The sequence below is a fragment of the Tenrec ecaudatus genome, chromosome 1, assembly GCF_050624435.1.
Source record: "Tenrec ecaudatus isolate mTenEca1 chromosome 1, mTenEca1.hap1, whole genome shotgun sequence".
NCBI lineage: Eukaryota > Metazoa > Chordata > Mammalia > Afrosoricida > Tenrecidae > Tenrec > Tenrec ecaudatus.
In genome coordinates this window covers 107,589,488-107,605,874 of record NC_134530.1, presented here as the reverse complement: position 1 = coordinate 107,605,874, position 16,387 = coordinate 107,589,488, and the positions used below count along the sequence as shown (strand labels likewise).

The 16,387-nt window shown below is 36.6% G+C and overlaps 2 protein-coding genes across 7 annotated transcripts in view; one reads left to right on the top strand and one right to left on the bottom strand.

The window, feature by feature from the left end:
* FUBP1 (far upstream element binding protein 1) overlaps positions 1–1,472 on the top strand; it is a 33,767-nt gene extending 32,295 nt beyond the window's left edge. Inside the window, exon 22 of one of the 2 annotated variants that reach the window (XM_075557488.1) lies at positions 7–1,472. In XM_075557488.1, coding sequence (XP_075413603.1) covers positions 7–37 — 31 coding nt within the window. In that variant the 3' untranslated portion in view covers positions 38–1,472. The remainder of the gene's footprint in view (positions 1–6) is intronic. The other variant, XM_075557492.1, reaches the window with a different exon arrangement.
* An 829-nt stretch (positions 1,473–2,301) lies between these two features.
* The window catches only part of NEXN (nexilin F-actin binding protein), a 72,463-nt gene continuing 58,377 nt past the window's right edge, over positions 2,302–16,387 (bottom strand). For all 5 annotated transcript variants that reach the window (XM_075557530.1, XM_075557497.1, XM_075557510.1 and 2 more), the window contains 4 exons: positions 14,239–14,436; positions 8,302–8,523; positions 3,161–3,346; positions 2,302–2,975 (listed from right to left, as the gene is read on the bottom strand). In XM_075557530.1, coding sequence (XP_075413645.1) covers positions 2,607–2,975; positions 3,161–3,346; positions 8,302–8,523; positions 14,239–14,436 — 975 coding nt within the window. In that variant the 3' untranslated portion in view covers positions 2,302–2,606. The remainder of the gene's footprint in view (positions 2,976–3,160; positions 3,347–8,301; positions 8,524–14,238; positions 14,437–16,387) is intronic.

The following is a 16,387-nucleotide window of genomic DNA, read 5'->3' as shown; positions in this document are numbered from 1 at the left end:
ACACAGTGCTGAAGATGCTGCAAGCACCAAATCATAGCCCATAAAATCAGGTCCTGAGATAGTTACCCATAAAGAGGAATCCTTTGAGTGTATGCCATTGGTGAGCCGATGAGCATGGACCATAGAAGGGCTCATGTAGAAGGTAAAATTGGCAAATCATAATTGAGAAATATGAAATGTATTCCCATACAATATGGTATAGGGTATTATGTACCTGCTTTTGATCACTTCATTTTAAAGTACTGGTCACATGATCTTAAATGTTCCATGAACGGTTAAAGTTTTTTATTTACCTACTGCACCACATTTGTGTGTGTGTTTGTGTGTTTTAATAGTCAATGATAGGTATGTTAAAATTGATACTATAAAGGAGCTTTCTCAACCTTATGAGCCTGTCAAGTTTTAGTTCTAGTATACATATTTATAAAAGAAAACATAGATGAATGCTAGTGAATATTGGGGCATTATTTCTGTCTCAGAATTTTTTTAATTTGTTACCATAAACCTTGACTGGTATTACTGCATTTTTTAATGACGCTAATTTTAACCTTGAAATAAATGGAAAGCAGAAAAGGTGAGCCAGTTGATTTGAATGCATTGGATGTTAGTGTTAGTAACAATGTTTCGTTTCAATTAAAATTGAACTGATTTTGGTTTAGCATTTATATTTGACTTTTTTAAAGATATTAGTTTGGTAATACTTAGAATTTTTACAGTGTGCTGTTTCTTTTAGAAACAAGTATATTTTAATTTTCAACTTAACTGAAAATGGTTTTAATAAAATTAGTGATCTAATACTAGTGCTTTTATTAAAATATCCATAAATATCTGTAGTTTATTCACAGGGTTTGGGTAGGTGTAGTAAAGTACCTTTGGAGAGAAATAGGAATGTATTCAGAATGTTAGCATTTCATTTGAGTACTTAGTCAAGCAAACGAGTACTAACTAGAAAGTTATCTCTTTTCTATGTTAATGATGTAGAACTTACCAACTCAATGAAGATGTCTTATTTTCTGCAAATTCTACCACATTCTAAATGCATATTAAAAATACCTAGCTAAAGATTATTTTGATTCTGAAAATAACTTTATATTTTTTTGTGTAGCAATGTCACTTTAGTTTTCTTGCCACAATATAGAAACTTGAGGGATTTAGAAATTGGTGCTTTTAAAAAGCCAATAAATCCCAGCCTTTATTTTTTTCAATAATACCCCTGTAGAAGCTCATAAATGTATTTGCGCATATATATATTTTTTCTTATGCATGCTCGATGCATTTTCGTCCTGAGAAAAGCGTTCTCTACAGAAACTACCCGTGTGTTAAAAGAAGATTGGCTTAAAATGGCTACTGTGATGGGAACAGTGTCTTAGGGAGATGCAGCTTGGACTTGAGGTAAATTGAATACTTTACAAACTGGTTTAGAGCTTGATTTAATGGTGTTGTGTGTAAAAGGGCACATGGTTGCTGTAATTTTGTATTGATTATTGCGTCAATAAAAAATGTACGTTAATATTAAAAGGGAGTGTTTTGTCTTTTCTTCACATAATTTAACATGAACTTTATATTTGACTCATTCGAGGCATACCATGAGATAATGCTACTTTTCATTTTAATAATTTCTCAGAAATAATTTGCAAGTCATTTTTTCAATCAGAAGATAACTTTATTATGGGTTTACATTGTAAAATAAATTGTATATCAGAGAATTAAAATACAAAACAACTTGATAATAGAGCATGGTAGCTAATTATTTACAAACTCTTCAAAGACCAGAATTTAAAACTTGAAGGTTGTGCCATTATATTCTAAATTAATTTCTTTTAAGAACTGTCTTCTTAAAAGTTTTAATTATGCTACATGAACTACTATATTACAAAGCTTTCTTATTAAAATATTTTTCAGGCAAAATTACAACATAAATTTCTTTATAAATTTAATTGTGATTACACATTTGAAAAATACATATTAAATGCTTTCAACATTAAGAACTTAGAGGCAGTGGTTTCTATCAGATTTTCTATGGCACTTAGTTCTTTAAAATCATACTTTACATTTTTGTGTCATCTCCCCCCATTCATCTGCAAATTTTGAAACTGCAACCACCAAAACAATAGATTTAAGGGGTAAAGCCACAGAATAGCCTTCTCAATTCATTAATTACTATCTTCTATCATGTTAATTTTAAATAAATGATAATATTTCATGCAAAATTATGTATGACACTTTTTTAAAACAAAACTTGCTGGAAGCTTTGACAGGAAATACAGGCTGTAGGGTCTAGTAGAATAAACACAGTTCCAATTATTTAATGTAGATTTATTATTTATTGCATGGCATGACAAAGAAGTAGATATTCTTTACAGGTGCTTGGGTTTGAACACTTATGAAAAAGGAATGAGAAATCAATACAGTGGCACTTCTGGTTTCCCTTTTTGGCCCAGCCACAGAAAAGATAGGATGTAGTAAGAAAAGTGGGAGAAAGCAAGATCCGAGGTGAGGGAAGAGAAGGGATTAATAGTCGTCAGCTAAAAAAGAGAAGAAGAAAGGTAATTTTTTTTGTTCGTTATTGAATTTCTTTTAAATACCAAAGTTAGATTAAAAGGTGATTAATTCTTACTTTCTATGGTAAGAATACATGTACTGGCTGCAGAGCCTTTGTTGTTGACTGCTTTACACATATATTCTCCTTCATCTTCAGGGAACGTTTCCGGTATATAAAGGCAGTAAGTTTCTCCTCTTTCAATATATTGATAGTCTTCTCCATCCTGTAATACCTCTCCTTCAAACCACCAAGTAATTTCAGGTTTGGGTTCTCCCGTTACTTTAACAGTAAATCTAACTGGTTCACTATCTACAACTGACATGTTTTTTAGTGGTTTCTTGAACCATGGAGCTCCTGATCTGGTTTGTTCTTCATCTTCAATAGTGGAACCATTCATGACGCTACCCTCATCATCTTCCTCCTCCTCTTTTTTCTGTAGTAAAATAAGTATATACAGTTTGGCATTTATGATAAGCTAGCATTATTTCAAAGTATCAACCACCTTAAAACAAAACTGAGTGAATGTATTTAAAACATTTCAGTGCCTTGAAAGATTAAAACATTTTTATACCTCAAAAACTTATATTTTGGAAGACAAAGGATATGTAAGCCTGGTACCTTTTGTAGTGCTGCATCAATCTCCTTCTGTTCAAATTGCATGCGTAGTAATTTTTGTTCTTCAATTCTTCTTTGTTGTTCTTCTTCTCTTGCCTTAGCCATTTGTTCAAATCTAGCTCTCATATTCACTTTATGAGTAAATGGAGCTTCACTCCTTTTGGCAGGCTTTATATCAACATCCTCTTCCTTCAATAAAATGGATGAAGAATAACAATGGATGGTTTTCTTAAAACCAAAATCTAAAGCATTAGTAGATCTGGATGTGGTGCCTTCCAGGGTCACCAAACATGTTTTTGTATTTCTGCTATGGTATCTACACACAAGCCAAAGTCACTATCTCTCAGTTGACAGGTGATTTGTGAAAGAAAGTTTCTTTATGGTTACCATTACCTTTACTAAGGTCTTAGCCTTTGCCATTGTTTGTCTAACCCATTCTCAATGCTTGCCTAATGCATGAGTAATAGAAAACAATTAAATGCACATACTAAGTATAGAGGAGGACTACTTTTTCACACAATTTTCATTTCTTGCTATTATATAATAAAACTAGTTAAACTTGATTCCATCCAGTATGTAATTTTTGATGGTCAAAATGACAAAGGGTTTTTTACAAGGTGAAAAGTGATGGGGTGGGGGGAGACAATTGTTGAGAGGCCACTGTTGGAATTTTGGAAACCTTCAAATGACTCGGCCATTGTAGATCAGGGTTTCAGCTGTCAACTAGCTTGAGTGTAAGTCAAGAGAAGGTTGATTTGGTGGAGGTCAGTGACTTAAATAGGGTTTACAATTTTGAGGTGCATGTTAAGAATTCCTAAAATGATTGTTGGTAGTTTCTGAACTACAGCTTTTAGGGATCTATTTGAGGGAACATCAAAAAGTTGTATAAAAATTCCTTAAAATACCGCGCTGCCCCTTCCTTCCGCCGCAGCACCCACCGAAGAGTCGCTGCCATGGCTGTGCGCTACCCTTTGGCCGTGGGCCTCGACAAGGGCCACAAGGTGACCAAGAACGTGAGCAAGCCGAGGCACAGCCGCTGCAGCGGGCGCCTCACCAAGCACACCAAGTTCGTGCGGGACATGATCCGGGAGGTGTGCGGCTTCGCACCCTTCGAGCGGAGGGCCATGGAGCTGCTCAAGGTCTCCAAGGACAAGCGGGCACTGAAGTTCATCAAGAAGCGGGTGGGCACACATATCCGGGCCAAGAGGAAGAGAGGAGCTGAGCAACGTGCTGGCCGCCATGAGGAAGGCCGCTGCCAAGAAGGACTGAGTGCCGTGACCCCCCTCTCCCCACCCCCAAAATAAAGTCTTTGCAGAAACTGAAAAAAAAAAAATTCCTAAAAATATGACATGACCAGATAAAACTTATGTATAAATTCTATGTGCCAATTCCCCCCAGTTGGTAACATTGCTGGGGCGTGGGTTGCTAATATGGTTGAGGTTATGCTGAAAAGACCACGAAAATTATTAAGCAATTTTGTTTGTTTTTTCCGTTTTAACTTTTTCCAGGACTTGAAGTTTCGGGAAGGGAAACCTCTTAGTTCACACTGTACATTTAATTTTACTTTTGATTACCAAATGAACATTAAGATAACATCAGCAGATACATTGACTAATAGTCTTAAATCATCCATTCTCAACCTATGGGTCATGACCCCTTTGGGTGTAGAACAACCCTTTCACAGGGGTCACCTGATCCATAACAGCACCAAAATTAGTTATGATGTAGCAAGAAGAATTTCATGGTTGGGGGGTCTCAAAACTGTGGGGTCATGACCTCATTGGGGGTAGAACAACCCTTTCACAGGGTTCACCTGGTCTGTAACAACAAAACTACAGAAGTAGCTATGAAAGTAATGTTATGGTAGGGGGTCACACCGCAACATGAACTGTATTAAAGGTTGTGGTATTAGCCCGGTTGAGAACCACTATCTTAAATCGTTTCCAATTTGCCAACATGCTTTCTCAATTTTACTACAAAAGTTTGTGCACATTCTTAAGTTCACAAGTTATTTACCTCAAACTTGTAGAAAAATAAAAGTTTAAGGCAAGGAATTCCTCAACTTGTTAGAAGGCTTATGAACGGTCACGTTTGTAATTAAATGTCTCCCCTTTATAGAACTCTGAGAAACATTAAAATGTTTCAAGAAAGGTCTGTCATGTTGAAGAGACCAAGCCAGCACAGTGTTAAAGATAGCATAGACAGTGAATTTGATCCATTAATTTCCTAGGTGACTTCATCTATACTGCCCTAAGTATCCCCTTCATGTCATCTCAAATTTTATAATTTACTCCAAGAACGTCTTTTCACTCATCTGAATTAAACATGAGACTTCAGGCATATTCTATCCAGGGCCCAAATTCCTCTTCACCTCCACACTTATGTTGCAACAGGCAAGTTAAGACATTTCCCTTATCAAGTTCAAGAACCACCAGTGTGAGACCACCTAGGCCATGAATGTGGAACATACAGACCATGTAGATAGAATAAAACCCATAAAATTAATACCACACCTGACCAAAGAAAGCATTCCAGCTGTCACAATAGGGGTGAGTTAGATGTTTGACCAGTATGGCCTATGAATTATTTAATATATGTCCAAGTGGCTTTTAGCTAATAAAAATAGTTCCTCACCCTTGAACTAGACAATGACTTTTCCCTCCAGACTGGTCCACTGTTGTGGCAATTCCACATTCTAGTCCATCTGAGTGGTGACCCAACTTCCCCAGCCTTATTTTCCCCTCTTGACCATGCCATCCCTGTCCCCTTAACTTCTGGCTGAAATGTTAATCCCTAGCACATCATAACAGTAACCCCACACTCTGAAGCCAACTTGGTGAGGATATAAATCCTTGAAACCTGAGTCTAGCACCACCTTGTCAGATCTAGGCAGCTATGTTTTCCATGTTCTTTTTCTTTTCCAGGTGTTCCTGGGCTTCTAGGGTACATTCTATTCTAGCTGTACTTGAAAACGCCCCCAAAAACTCACTGCTTTCTAGTCAGTGCTGACCCAGAGACCCTATTAAGACAGACCTGCCCCCATGAGTTTTTGAGATTTCGCAGGAACAGGCAGGAACAGAAAGCCCCATCTTCCATGGAACAGCAGGTGCTTTTCAGAACCCAGCCCAACTCATAACCACTGGGTCACCAGTTCCCAAACAGATTTACTCAAAGAGGTTAGACTTCACAACACTATAGAATATCACAAAATGGATAATAATCGCAATATTAGGAATTATGGACAAGCCGAACTGACACATTGGGGTGGGGTGGCGGGAAGGCATAATTCAATTCATGAGATGACTTATTCTTGCCTTATTGATCTCTTACTTATAGCCACCCAATAATTGATGCATGACCGGGTAGTATTTATTCCTGTTGTGTATAAGTTTGCTTCATTTACTAGAGGAGAGCTGACTCGGATGGTACCTAACAACACCCACTATTTTTCATCACCCCAGTTGCACACACTGGTATATAAGTGCCACATGAGCTGGGTGGGACTAGAGGCTTCACAATGATTGATGTAAGACCCAGAAGAGTTCCTAGAACATACATGTTCAAATAATTTTCATGTTTCTAGAACAATCTAGCTTCAGCAAGATTTTTTTAAACAAATAGCATCATTCCATGCATATATTTAAACCAACACAAACCTAAACAAATTTCTACAAAACAAAGTTATTTAACATGATCTTCCATGGTCAGCTCAGCTATCCGTACATGTTGCAATGTATGGAATTAAAAGTTAAACTAATCAGGAACATTTTGAAGTTTCCTCATGTTGACCTCAATATTAAATTGATTGTAGTACCAAGAATTTGCAGTGTTGCGGTTTATTCAATTTCATTCCTTTTCTTTGCAACCTCCTCTGAAGGCCCTTCCATCTTCCCATGCCCATTTTGAAAGTTGAATATTTAATGAAAATTAATTTTTAGAAGACTACATGTTAAAAATCAGAGCTGTAACTTCCGGCAGAAACAGCCTAAATCCTTAGGCTAGCAGTCAATTTGAAAACCATCTTGTGATTACCTCTTCATTTTACATATGGAGCTACTTTTTTTAATGTATAGGGATTTTATTTTTTAATCATTTTATTGGGCATTATAACTCGACACATTCCATATGTCAATTGTATCTAAAGCATATTTGTACATATGTTGCCAACATTTCCAAAACAATTTCTACTTGAGCCCTTGGTATAAGCTCTTTTTTCCCTTTTCTCCCCTAATCTCTTGCCCTTGTGTATCACTGATCAATTATTTATTGCTATTTTGAATCTTACACTGTCCATTTTCTCCCTTTACCCACACTTCTGTTATTCATCTTGGTATGGGTTCCCCCTTTCTCACTCTTACCCTTCCCTCACTATCCCCCTACACATGATAGCGCTACTCCTACTATTGTTCTTAAGGGATTTTATCATTCCTGAATTCCATATGTGGAGAGCTCTTAACTGTACCAATGTATAATCTCCGGTCTAGCCTAATTTGTAAATTAGAACTGGGTCATGGTAGTGGCGGGGTTGGGTGTAGGGAGTAGTGAGAAACTAGAGGAATGATGTGTGATTCGTGGGTACTGTACTATACCTTGGTTGAATCTTCTCTTATACCACTTCTGGGGGGGGGGGGGGTATATCCAATTATCCACAAAATGGGCTTTGGTTTTCCACTCCAACCCCCCTCTTTTGTGTTGATAAAGTTAATTTGTTTTGGATTTTTTGATACCAGATGCCTGATCCCATCAACCTATGGAGGTACTTCTAATTGTCATCTGTATCCTACTTTAGGTTCTGCCACTAAATTATTAGTGTGGCTATCAGCAGATCAAAGGCTTTATAAGGCCTTATTTTTAAAACAAGAAAACACTGGAGATTATCCAACACTTGCATTCTCTGATTCTACTGACTAAAAATAAAATGTCATAATTGAACTATCTTAAAGTGAATCATTTGATACAGATATTTTAAAAGCAATGCTAAAGAGGAGAAATCATTCAGCGTCCCTTTTGATCATATGTTTTTACTATTGAGTTCCCAGATTGTTACATATACTAATGACTTAGTAAATGGCATTTGCTTTCAGGCCAATCTTAGTCATTATCATTCACTTTATCACAATTATATTAAATGTAAAGTAATATACCTCATGAAAGTTTTCTGCTTCTCGCTCTTTAATTTCAAGATCAATTGCTCTTCTTCTTGCTCGTTCTTCTTCTATCTTCTTCTGTATTTCTTTTTCAGATAACTGTCCGATTTTTTCAAACTTGCTCTTTAGATTTTTTGCTTGAATAGACCCACTTCTTTTTAATTTTATTAATTCTTCATATTCCCTGCTAACTTCAAAGGTTTCATTTTCTTCCTCTTCCTTTGAAAACAAGAATTTTTACATATTAATACCTGTTAATATAGTAAACCATCCAAAGAGTATACATAATTTACTTGAAGCGAACAAGTACAGTTTAAATAACCTCAAACACAACTGCCAAATTCACTTACTAGAACTGGTGCTGCACAATAAGAGAGGAATTCAGCAGAAAATTATCAAAGCAAAGGACACTGAGAGGAGCGCAAGACTTAAAAGGCAGCAAAGGGAAAATACTACCACATAAAGAATCTTGTAGTATTAGTAATAACCTACCAGTGGGTACACACAGAAACTGAACAATGGGAAGGAGAATGAAACTACATCCACAAATATCTATAGGCTTGGCAGAGTATATTTTTACATGTGTACTTCTTACATGGGATGGAAATAGGTACAACTATTGTAGAACATACAGAGGGGAAAATTATAAAAACTACTTAGGCATATTAAGACACCTAAAAGAAAGGAGTTGTGCCATGGGCCACAGGACCATAGTTTCAGGAGACATCAATTGGAAAAACAGCCCACAGAGACGATCTGCTTTTGGTAAGCTGTGATATAGACCATCTACGCTGCAACTATTGGTCTCTCCTTGTCTGGTGCAAAGAAGAGTGAAGGCACATTAAAAAGTCCCCAATTACTGATTTGTTACAGATTGATGGGAACACACATTGGTACAGATTAGAGCTCTCAACACATGGAACTCAGGAGAGATGAACCCCACTCATGAACGGTAGTGGGAGTAGTAATATGATGAGGGTGTAGGGTAGGGGGGTTGGTCAGGGAAGGGGAAGAAAGGGAGAATCCATCATAAAGTTGCATATAAAGTTCTACTACCCAAACAGGATGAATCATGTGGGTAAAGGAAGACAATGAACAGTAAGATGTGAAATAATATATAATTGATCGAGGATTCATGAGAGGGGGAAAAAGGAGCTTATGCCAAGGATTCAAGTAGAAAAATGTTTTGGAAATGACAACATATGCACAAATATGCTTGATGCAATTGCTGTATGGAATAGAATTGTAAGAGCCCCCAATAAAAGTGATTTTTTTTTTTTTTTTTTTTTTAGAAAATGGCCCTTAGTCACTTCAAGTCTGAAATTTAACTCACCTGGGTGATTCAACCAAACAATAGGTAGGCCTATACGTTGAGCAATAAACCAGGTAGGGAAGCACTCCTTAGGATAATCAAACATTAAAGAATAAAGCTCAGAAGATGAAATGTTAAGAAAGAAGGGTAGATGGAAATGGGAAATGAAGGGGTAGAGTGTTGTTACATTGTGGTGATTGCCATCCATGTCACAACACAACGTGCATCAATTGTTAAATGGAAAGCAAATTTTCTCTCTAAGCTTTCACCCAAATCACAATGTAAGGTTTTTTTGTTTTATAATTCATGCTACAAATTTAAGTGCTTATATAATATCTCATTTAAAATACTATTACATTAAGGCATGGAATCAAATTCTTATTAAACTTTCCATAATAATCTGCTAGCACTAAAACATGCATGGCAAGATTACCTTTTACTAAAAATTGTGGGATCTTTGTTTGGAGAAGCCAAGAAATTCTCATGTAATTGAAAGACTGTACTAAGACTCAGATATTAGTTCTAGTCCTGGCTCTGATTCTATGTATCATTTGCCTTAGCTTAACCCACTGGTCATGGTTTGCTTCATATTTCCAAATATAACGAGGTGTCCAAATTCATTCTGTCTTTGTTTTTGGGGTTTTTGGGGTTTTTTTTGGTAGTTTGTTGTTTTTAGGTGACATCAAGTAGATTCTCACTCATAGTGATCCTGTGTAGAACAGAGCAAAACACTACCTGGCCCTGTACCATTCTCACAATTCTTATGTTTGAGCCTACTGTTTGCAGCCATTGTATTAATCCATCTGGCAGATCTTCTTTTTTGATGAATTTCTACTTTACCAAGCATGATGTCCCTTTCCAGGGGCTGGTCTCTCCTGATATCATGCCCAAACTACACAAGATTAAATCTCGCCATCGCCCACATGGAAGAAGCACACCAGCCGGTGTGATCACGAGGTGCCAAAGGGACCAGGTATAAGGCATCATGCAAAAAAAAAAAAAAAAAAAGAATATATATATATGTGTGTGTGTGTGTGTGTGTGTGTGTGTATACCATAGTAAATGAAGGGGGAAGTGCAGAGTGGAGACTCTAGACCCAAGTGTTGACTACTGGAGATCCCCTCATAGAGGGGTTTAGGAGAGGAGATGGGTCAGTCAGGGTGCGATGTAGTACCGATGAAGAACACAGCTTTCCCCTAGATCCTGGATGCTTCCTCCCCACCCAACTACCATGATCCGAATTCTACCTTGCAGGACTTGATAGGGCAGAGGTTGTACACTGGTGCATATGGGAGCTGGAGGCACAGGGAATCCAGGGTGGACGATACCTTCAGGACCAGGGGTGTGAGGGGCGAAGCTGGGAGAGTGGAGGGTGAGTGGGTTGGAAAGGGGGAACTGATTACAAGGATCCACATGTGACCTCCCCCTGGGAGACGGACGGCAGAGAAGGGGGGAAGGGAGACTCCGGATAGGGCAAGATATGGCAAAATAACAATGTGTGGATTATCAAGGGCTCATGAGGGAGGGGGGAGCGGGGAGGGAGGGGAAAAAAAGAGGACCTGATGCAGAGGGCTTAAGTGGAAAGCAAATGCTTTGAGAGTGATTAGGGCAAAAAATGTACAGATGTGCTTTATACAATTGATGTATATTTATGGATTGTGATAAGAGTTGTATGAGCCCCTAATAAAATGTTTTTAAAAAAAAAATCTCGCCATCACTTCTAGAGTATTCTGGTTGTCCGTCCTTCAAGAGACGTTTGCTCCTCTGCAGTTCAGTATTCTTTGCCAACACCATAATTCAAATGCATCAACTGGCTGCTGGTCTCCCTTACTTTATTGTCCAGCTTACGTGTATATATAAAGTGATTGAAAATACCCTAGTTTGGGTAAAGTATATCTTAGTTCCTCAAAGTGACATGTTGGTGTTTTAGTACTTTAAAGAGGTTTTGTGCAGCAGATTTGCCCAATATAATACGTCCTTTAACTTCTTGACTGCTGCTTCTGTGAGCATTGATTATGGATCCAAGCAAGACAAAATCCTTAACAATTTCAAGCTTTTCTCCATTTTTCATGATGTTATCTATTGACCCACTTGTGAGGATTTTAGTCTTGACATTGAATTGTAATTTATATTGCAAGGCTGCAATCCTTGTTCTTCATCAGCAAGTACCTCAAATCATTCCTTTCAGCAAGCAAGGTTGTGTCATCTGCACATTGCAGGTTGTTAATAAGCCCTCCTTGATTCCAATGCTGAATTATTCTTCATATAAGCCAGCTTCTCTGATTATCTGCTCAGCAAACATATTGAACTAACATGATGAGTAGATATAACCTTGTCACACATCTTTCCTGATTTAAACATATTCCTTTGTTCAATTTGCACAACTGCCTCTGGATCTATGTTGCAAGTTCTGCATGACCACAGTAATGTGTTCTGGAATTCCCATCTTCTCAATGCCATCCATAGTTATGATCCACACAGTCAAATGCCTTGGCATATTCAATAAAACAAGTAAACATCTTTCTGGTATTCTCTGCTTTCAGCTAAGACCTACCCAACCTCAGCAGTGATATCCCTTTTTCCAAGTCTTCTTCTGAATCTGATCTGAACTTCTGACAGCTCCTTGTCAGGTACAAATGCAATTATCGTTGGGTTGATTATATGCAGCAAACTTTACTTGTGATATCAATGACATTGTTCTATAATTTGAACAATCTGTTGGGTCACCTTTCTTTGGAATAGGTACAAATATGTATCTCTTCTAATCAGTTGGCCAAGTAGCTGTCTTCAAAATTTCCTCAATTGAAACAATATCAATTGATATGCAATTAATATTCAATTGCTGGTGTTTGTTTTGATCTAATGCTTTCACTGCAACTTGAACTTCTTCCTTCAGTACCATTGATTCTTACTCATATGCTACCTACCTGAAATGGTAGACTGTCGACTAGTTTTTTTGTTACAATGATTCTGTATTCATTACAGCTTCTTTTGATGTTTTTTGTATCATTTAGTATTTTGCCCATAGTATCTTTCAGTATTGCAACTCGAGTCTTTAATTTTTTCGTGAATTATTTCAGTTAAAAATATGCTGAGTGTGGTCTTCCTTTTTGGTTTTCAAACCAAGTAGCTGTTTTCTAAATTTTTTTATATAGACAAGTGAGTGCTTCTAGCACTGCATCGTTTTATTAAAACATTTCAATTAATATTCTTTACATTAATTCCTGGAGCCTTGTTTTTTACTAATGCCTTCAGTGCATCACGGACCATTGATTTAGCTGGAAACTTTCGAATGGTTTTTGGTAGATTCACTTGTTTGGAACAGGGATTCTTTGCATTCTTCCTGTCTCCTTTTGATGCTTCCTGCATCACTAATTATTTTTGCTCAGAGAATCCTTCAATATGTATGTCAAGACATGAAATACAACTATTTCTGCTTGAAATTTGCTCAACATATTTTACTCTCAACTTTCTAACTCTAGGTTTTTGTATATTTCATGAGAACCAAAATAGGGCCTTCAGTAAATTACACTTGAATTTAGAAACCATTTCAAGGAACAGATTAGGTAAATAGAACATTAATGACTGAAGATAATATATGGGAAAGTAAAATGTCATTAAAAAGAGAAGAGCTCTCCATTTTTCCATCTTGAGTGTAGTGGTTTTCCATCTTCACAATGTTGTCTAAGACTTTCAGGATCAAGAGATTCCTAGCTAAGAAAAAAAGGAGAATCTGCCCATTCTTGTATGAATTAGAATGAAAACTGGCAATAAAATCAGGTACAACTCAAAGAGAAGACATTGGAGGAGAACCAAGTTGAGTCTGTAAGGAGAGGCGCCCATCCCCACCCCCACCCCCGCCCCAGTGATAGCACACACAGCTCCATTTGCCCTGGCCCACTAGCGATCTGTCATGTTGAATTTAAAATTTTGCCACCATCTGATCAATTGAACTTACATTGGCAAATATCTGTTTTCTACCATGGTTATTATGCTTCTGCATCTAGCGTTTAACAATGAATAATGTAAGGGCATTGGTTTGGAAAAAAAGAAAGATCACAGTGTATGACAGAAAAGGCTCTGAAACTTGCTTTTGAATGGAGTAGCTAAAACAAATGGAAGAAATGGTAAAGTAAAAGAACTGAATATAAAATTTAAAAGGGTAGGATGAAAAACAAATGAAACATAATGCACAACACCTCTTTTGTATTTTGAAAAGCAAGAGGTTTGAGGACTAAGGTGTGCCTGACCCAAGCCCATGGTATTTTCAATTGCCTCATAACATGTGAAAGTTGTATACTGAAGAAGGAAGAAGAAATATTTCTATTAAGTTGGCCCTGTATATTTACTTAATTTTAAAACTAAAAAAAAAATACTACGATTAAGTCAACTTTATCAAAGTTTTACCTTAGAATAATTTTGTAAAAATTATTCACATTTACCTAACTGACGGTCCTATTAGTAGGCATGGTATTCCTGGAGATTTATTTTTATTAAAGTTATCAGTTTAATTCCATTTGTTTCAAAGAAAATAATACACGGTTATTGTAGGTAACATATTAAAACTAATTAGTTCGATAAATACTTGTAGAATATAAATTAATGTTTCCTAAAAATCTTACCTCGCCCATTTCTTGTCTCAGTTGTTCAAATTCTTGTTTCTCCATTTCTAGCTTATGTTTTCGTTCCTCCTCTGTTCGTCGTCTTTCTTCTTCCATTTTTTGCTTTAGTAATTCTTCAAAATTAATTTCCAGTTTTCCAGGTGTAAGAGATTCTTGAGAGATTGTTTTATACATCTCTGGGGAGTCATCATCTATTACCTAGGTAAAGTAATTATTTACCACTTTTAACTGAATTATAGGGGCTAATAGGAAATATTTCTGGTGGAAAATAGAATTATTTGTAGTACACATGTTTCTTTATGAAGTAGAAATCAAGAGATCAAAATTTTCAAAAATATAAAACAATAGAGGAAGAATTATCAGAAAATATATAACAGACTATTCGTTATTGTTTACAGAGGAAATGTGACCATCTGTTTATTCTCCACTCCACTGAATACAAAGCATACTTTGATTTTATTAATGCTATAAGTAATTTGAATTAAACATTCAAAATTTCTATTATTTCTAACAAATTTTAATACATTAAAATATATCCACATTGATAATCAAAATAGAGCATTTCAGTTAAATCCTAGTTTATCTGAATGAGTTAGGTGATAAATCAAGATTCCTTCATAATCAGGCAAAAATAATTCCTAAAGCTATTATTTTACTGGACTGATATATTTGTGATCAGACTAATTTTAAAGAAATAATAGTAATTCATACTTATAGAGACTTTACTTTGGAACAGATACAACTCTGAGCACTGTTAAACCAAATTCACTGAGTCAATCCTGACTCATAGTCATCCTGTAGGAGTAGAACTGCCCCCTTTAGTTTCCAAGGCTATAAATGTTTATGGGAGCAAAAGGCCTTATCTTTCTCGCACAGAATGGATGGTGAGTTCAAACTGTTGACTGTGCAGTCAGCAGCCCATGCTGTAATGCATTACACCACCAAGGCTCCTCTCCAAGAAGAGGAAATTTTGGCACTGAAGAGTAACTTGTCCAAAGTCAATATAAATAGTTAGCAGTGAAGCTGAGATTCAAAACTTCAAAAATTTTTCTAATATTTATATAAGATGACTTAGACTGTCTTTTTGTAATTTCATTAAAACTGTCTGGCTCTGTCATCTAGCTGTGGCTTTAGACCATTTATCTCACTGGGGCAGTTATATAATCTGTCAACAACGTTAGGGGTAGAGTCTAGCCTGTCAATCACAGGTCACAGCTAATGACCTCATTTGGAGGCACCATGGAAGTAAAATAGCTCACTGGAGGCCAGATAGTATGTCTCTCTCTCTCTCTCTGTCCCCTCCCTCCCTCCTCCCTCCCTCTCCCTCTCTCCTTGTCTCCCTGCAAGACATTCCTGTTGACAACCCACATGGAGCTAGAGGAACTATGTGAAGACCCACACCAGCACTGAGATGCTTCCACCACCACTGGATCCACAAGACTTTCCACTCACTAGCCTTTCCACTCACTAGTCACTAGCTAGTGACTTTCCACTCATTAGCCTGTGATCTTCCTGCATTCTGCGTCATTGTATGTGTTATGTGAGTCTGAAGAGGAATTTGCAGACTGGTATTAAACATATGGGTCAATATTGAATTTATGGACTTATTCTGGGCTGGGGTGGTTTCTTAAAATAAAATTACTCTGATAAAAATCTCTTTCATATACACATATGAGTGTCTCTGGATTTGTTTCTCTAGTCAACCCAGACTAACACACTCACCTTTCTTAAATCTGAACTTCTTTATAAAGTTGGAAACATTTAGAAGAGTAATGGACACTTTGGTAAGCTCTCAAATGGTGGTTTTATTATTATATTGTCATGTGCATATATACAATTCCTAATTGCAAATAAAAAATTAGTTTTTAAGTTGTTGAGTTGGAATATGTTTTAAAATGAAAGCAATGACCTGACTCTATTTTTTTTCATCCCTAAAAGCATATCATATAACAAGCTTCTGGCCTAAATTGTGCCCCTGTGGTTGAAATAGGCAGAGGGGAATGAGAGAAGTGAAGGATAATTATTTATTTGATAGACTTTATGCAGAAATAATGTTTGAATGTTTTAGGGTTTTATTTTTTCAGTTCTTTTTTAAAAATCATTTTATTAGGGGCTCTTACAGTTGAATGGTTTTACAAGTCACAGATTG